Source organism: Ranitomeya imitator, chromosome 1 (assembly GCF_032444005.1).
Source record: "Ranitomeya imitator isolate aRanImi1 chromosome 1, aRanImi1.pri, whole genome shotgun sequence".
Lineage (NCBI taxonomy): Eukaryota > Metazoa > Chordata > Amphibia > Anura > Dendrobatidae > Ranitomeya > Ranitomeya imitator.
Window position 1 is genome coordinate 1,164,442,169 of NC_091282.1, and position 6,000 is coordinate 1,164,448,168.

At 43.0% G+C, this 6,000-nt stretch overlaps 1 protein-coding gene across 2 annotated transcripts in view; it reads left to right on the forward strand.

Annotated features, from left to right (window-relative positions):
- DHX15 (DEAH-box helicase 15) overlaps positions 1-2,744 on the forward strand; it is a 61,906-nt gene extending 59,162 nt beyond the window's left edge. For both annotated transcript variants that reach the window (XM_069744664.1, XM_069744663.1), the window contains 2 exons: positions 1,164-1,333; positions 2,188-2,744. In XM_069744664.1, coding sequence (XP_069600765.1) covers positions 1,164-1,333; positions 2,188-2,305 — 288 coding nt within the window. In that variant the 3' untranslated portion in view covers positions 2,306-2,744. The remainder of the gene's footprint in view (positions 1-1,163; positions 1,334-2,187) is intronic.
- Positions 2,745-6,000: the final 3,256 nt, after the last annotated feature.

A 6,000-nucleotide genomic window follows, 5' to 3' on the forward strand; every position in this document is an offset into this window, starting at 1 on the left:
TAGAGCACTACCTGACAGACTTTTCTAGTCTTCTAGTGATATTCTCCTGATAAATCAGTCTTATAAATAACTGACAAATCAGTGACACTTCACTGGAATCAGGGGCTGTCTCTCTACATTATGCAGCTTCCCAGATTAGGTGGCAGAAAGCTGCTGACAGATTTCCTTTAAAGCTGTCACATGTTTTTATGGACACAACAGGATATACAGGGACTGGCTCTGTAAATCTTTTTCTGTTCTCACAAGCATGTGAACGCTGCAGACAATGATTGGTGGCAGCGGTGATGTATTATATTGCCTTCAGCAGTCATGAGCTGAAAGAGAAAGCCTGGATATTTGTGAGACCTGGGTAGAGGATGTGATGGGGATGATCTATGTCTGCCTTTATCCTTTTCTGTTCATGTCCTCTTTCTACATGTTACATGTATGGATGTTCCTTAGAAAAACTACTACTCCCAAAATCTCTACCTTGTCTCCAGTCTGAGACCCTCCAGGAAACGTTACATACATTGATCAGTGTGATCGTATGTGATTGATGCACACTTTGTGTTTATTGACTTTTTTTTGTCTTTTCTTCTTTCATTGCAGATTTCCTGCTTTGTCCTATGTTTTAGGCTCCGTTCACATGTCCAGTTATCATCTATTTGTAATTGATCTAGTACACATAAAAAAAAAACACTCTACCCCAGATCCTTTACTAATAAAGCAACAAATGCCTAGGACTAAAGTTTCAATTTTTTTTAAATGGATCTGTCTGTAAGGACCTGAAAAGGAGTGAACAGAAGACCTGCCCTGATTGTGATGCTTCTGTTACAGACTGGAAATCCAAGAACAGGCGTAACCGGACGTGTGAACAGAGCCTGGCATAGCTTCCCGGTGTGTCCATATTTTTTCTTGGCGTTGTATCGCTATTATAAGCGGACTGCCGCCGTCTGCTTCTCCTGCCGTGTGCCGCTGTGGTGTTACTTCTGCTGTCCATTGTCTCTGCGGCTGTACGAGTCCTCGGACTACTGACCGTGGAGAGATTTGTCTCCGCTCTTGAGCGGTGAAGTGTAAATAAACGGGTTACTATCTCTGTAACCTTTTTTTTTATTGAGCCGCTTTGTAAGAATTATAATCCCTTCCATTCTATCTAAGAGTTCTGATTTATCTTCTCTCATAAGGTGGCACATTTGGAAAGAACAGGACATTACCTGACCGTGAAAGACAACCAAGTTGTGCAGTTACATCCTTCTACGGTTCTGGACCACAAGCCCGAGTGGGTCCTGTACAATGAATTTGTCCTTACAACAAAGAATTACATCCGCACATGCACAGACATAAAGCCAGAATGGTAAGTGTCCAGCTTCTCTCTCAATAAATGTCGGCTTTATTCTAGGCCACACAATTCCTGTATTACCAATAAGAGAGAAATGTTTGCAATCGCAGCAGAAACATCTGAGCTCTGCAGGAACTTGCACAGCGACACAAAACTTGTGCATGCAAACGTCTTAGAGCCAGCAATCCACTAGTATCCGCTCCTCCATATATGCGTCTCCTCGACATGTGCCGAATGTGAATGTATCAGAACATAGAATTTTGTGCTGCCAGGTGATGATACGTTGGCTTGAATTTTAGACACCGAAGAAAAATTCCAATAAATAGTTTTTCGCACATGTAGCTGTACCATATATAGTGAATATTAAGAGGAGGAAAAAAAAAACCCTTTCTCTGATGACGCTCTCTGCAGTTCTATGTGTATTGGTGTAGCGAGCAGCAACAAAAGAAAGACAAGGAGGAGAATGTCCCCGGCCGCACACATGCCGGCAGCATTCAGAGAGCGCTCAGTCTAGGAAGCAGGCACTGTTAATCAGAAGGAGGGCCCAATGTGCAAGTGAGGTGGAGGTGGCGTAACTGCACCGAAATCTTGGCTATGCCAAGGATGCACCATGGCCCCTTCATTTTTATAGGAATTAAGATATTCAACATACATTTTTGAGTAAAAGTTTAACTTTAAAGCATCACTCCATTGCCTTTTCAGCATTGGAATGGTGTATAAAACGTGCGTCAGGGACCTTGGATGATAAGCACCACGCCAACCCTGCAAAATAAACACTGGAGTGCTGCTGTACAAAATGTGTGCGATTGTGATTTCAGGTGATCAGTTCTCACTGGTTTTTTTTTTTTTTTTTTCTTTTGCGTTTCCAGGTTGGTGAAAATTGCTGCCCAGTACTATGACATGGGCAACTTCCCACAGTGCGAAGCCAAGAGGCAGTTGGAAAGAATCATTGCCAAACTTCAAACAAAGGAGTACTCGCAATACTGAGGGTTTACAAGTTTCTGAGATTTTTATTTTTTTTTTCTCTTGAGAACATGGACTGATCAATTCGTACCTTACGTGATGGTTCAGTGATGGCTTTGATCTGAAAGCTTTTTAATTTTTGATCTTTCATTACAGTAAATAAGACCTTCTTTCATAATTGAAGCATTTATGGCTCCCCTTTGTGTTGACACTGTAGCTCGTACTGGAAACGTCGATCAATGTTTTTTGCAGTTTATTGGAAGTAGTTCTATATATAACAATGTTATAAGCATTTCACTAGAAATGTTTGAATCAGCTTCTGAAATGTGATCAGACCATGTTATGCATGACTGTCGTAACCATTAACATTCCTTATAGAAGTTGTGAGATGATACAACTGTAGTCCCGAACACCGTCCTCAGTGCGGAGGCATCGACATCAATAAAGTCTATTTATACTAAAAGCGTTGGTCTTGTTTTATGCAAATTGACATGGATATGAAAAGTCTGTCAAAGTGGAAGTAATTAATAAAAATAATACTACATGGTAATAGTAAGATTCCTGAGAACCACACAAACGGCCGATCTTGCTGTTGGAAGCTGCTGTTATCTTCTCTTTTTAACCGTGGCCACGCAACGGATAGACTGGGAGAGACTTGCTTTGTTTTGGGAGTTATCCATTCAGAATGTTAATCATATATCCTAAATAAGTTGCTCCCAAAACTGCATGATGACACTTTTGGCGACCATTGTAGTTACCACTGTAGCAGGTTTACAGCCTTCCAATAGTTTCTGAATGCAAATCTATTGTACACGGTGTTCAAAATTATTATGCAAATGATATTTTCTCGGGTCTCCCATGACAGCACTACAGAGGGGATCTGCCCTTCAGGGACAGGAAACCTACAGATAAAAGGGCGGTACCTCTCCCTTCCATCAGTTGGTTTCCTATCCCTGACGGGGAACCTCTTTTCGGTGGTACCTGTAAGAAGATGCCGTATCATGGACCGGGCAGTCGGGTTCCGGCAGCGAGGAGGCTCCTGCCGCGGCTCGTCCGGCACTTGAAGCCGCCACTGCTGGAACCGAGGGGTTCTTCAGGGTGTGCGAAGGAAGAATCGCCACCGACTGAGGGAGAAAGGGGCGCTGGATCACCCAGAGCTCCTGTGCCGATAAGCGCACGCTCCGGGTGTAGAAAGATGGCCGCCGCTCCGGAAATGCAGCAGAACTTCCGGGTCATCTCCGCGCGCATGCGCGGTAGTTTTTTTTTTCTCCCTGGAGGATGTGCGTAGGAGCCAGAAGTGCGGTGAACGCTGGGGGTGGCGCCGGATTCAAATATGGAGATAGTGCACACAGTGCGACAACTATGTCTGCAACTATCTCCCTGCAAGCATGGAGGACAGCGATCCCCAGCAGGAACTGCAGCCAAGGCAGCAGCACCATAGGAAAACAGACCCTAAGACTACCAGGAAAAGTGGGTCTAGCAGTCATTCCACGCAGCGCAGCAGATCTGCAATGACCAACTCTCCTCAAGAGCTTCCTCTACCAGACCTGGGCCCTCCTCCAGAACCAGTACCTACCTCCACATCCGAATGGTGAGTGATCTCTGTGAAAGTGCATATTTTATAATGGGGTTCCCTCTTCTCCCTTATTAGGGAAAGAGGCTGGAGAAAAAAAAAATATATCCTGCCCCACCTGTAACAAAGCTTTGCCGGTAGCCTGGAACAAAAAGATTTGTAAATCATGCATTCAACGTTTGTGTGAAGAGACCCCCGATTTCGCATCTGAACTTAAAACGATAATTAGATCTGAGGTTCAGAATGCCCTTTCATCTTCCAAAAAAGGTAAGGATAAGGTGAAGGAGACAGTATATTCCCACTCTGTCCGATCCTCATCTGAGGGCATGGATTCTGACAATTCTAATTCCCTCCCTATTTTCCTCCGATGAAGATTCGGCCGTCATTGCTTCCCACTGGAGGAGGTGGATGCTCTAGTGAGAACAGTTAGGGCTACTATAGGGGTTGAGGATCCCAGACCCGATAGAACGGCCCAAGATATAATGTTCGGAGGTCTGGGACAAAAAAAGCGGAGAACATTTCCACTAAATCCTAATGTCCAGACACTGATTAAAAAAGAGTGGGAGAAACCGAATAGGAGAAATTCTTCGGTACCCTCGCTTTAAAAGGAAGTATTCCTTTGAAATCGAGGCATCCACTTCCTGGGACAAGGCACCAAAACTGGATGTAGCGGTGGCCAAAACCTCGAAACAATTTGCGCTCCCGTTCGAGTATATGGGTACCCTCAAAGACCCCTTGGATAAGAAAGCGGATGCTTTTCTTAAAGGGGCATGGGAATCGGCTGGGGGTAGCTTGAAACCTGCAGTTGCAGCGACTTGCACCTCCAGATCTTTAACCCTGCTGTTCTGTTAGGTCAAAAATGACCGTTTTTGAAATTCTATAATGTTATAAAAATTCAGCGTGTGATTCTGAGACTTGAGGCTCCCTGACTTTTCGTCATTAGGGGGGTACTCTCTGTGGGAATTTTTTTTTTTTTTTTTAATTTTTGTTTACTTTATTTTTTTTTTACACTTGTACTGTTCGGTCAAAAATGACCGATAGGCCTTTATTCAGCTCTCCAGACAATTTTTGACAAAAATAAAGGTGCTATCACCTCATTTTGAACTATATATTGCATCTACTACTATTTATCAATGTATCTGACTACTTTTGTTCAGAAAAGATTTACACATACCAACATTTTCAAGTTGCGATACAGCCGACGGATTCGCTTCCAGTATAGCTATGCGCAATTTATTTCACTGGTTTTTATTTACCCTGCTGTTCATATAGATCTAGTTCCATTCAGTTGTCAACATTTCATATTGTAAATCATGATTTTCTGATTTTCCATGTGTTTGCTGGTTGTACAGTATTACACTGTGCAATGCTGTCCTAAGCAGAATTCACCTAAAGTGTTGTACTGTGAGCATTTTCCTGCTGCAGGGTGGTGTCTGCTCTGATCTTATCTGTAGACAGATAACATAGCAGTGTAGAGTTTCAGTTCAGCTGGAGACAACACAGAGTGAGCAGAGGTTCAGACGTCAGAGCTCTGAAGTCCCATTTTTACAGGTATGTTACAGATAAATTATTCTTTTATTCTAAAATTATTCAATATTCTCACTGCTGTGATAAAATGGATGATAGGGGGTTAGCATTAGGGTTGTGTAGACTCAATGTCTGCTTATGAGTACATATTCTCACTGCTGTGATAGAATGGATGATAGGGGGTTAGCATTAGGGTTGTGTAGACTCAATGTCTGCTTATGAGTACATATTCTCACTGCTGTGATAGAATGAGTGCATGCCTCATTTTTGTTTGCGACGCTCCAGCACCATAATCACAGGGCATATCTCAATGTGTGACGGGACGTTATTGTGTGTATTGTTGCGAAATTGTTTTGATTTTTTTTTTCATTCATTGTTTATGGATATATTTTATTTTTTCATTCAACAGTGATGCCTTACAGCATGAGAAGACACTTCACCCAAGCTGAATTGGAGGAGTTTATAAACGACTCCGATACAGACGAGGATGTCCCACCTGAAAATGTCTCCGAAGAGGAGGACAACATTAGTGAGGATGAAGATATTGCCGAGAACTCGGATTCTGAGGGTGAATCTGATGTGGAAACCCCGACAACCGGTCTGACGCAAGAAATCAATT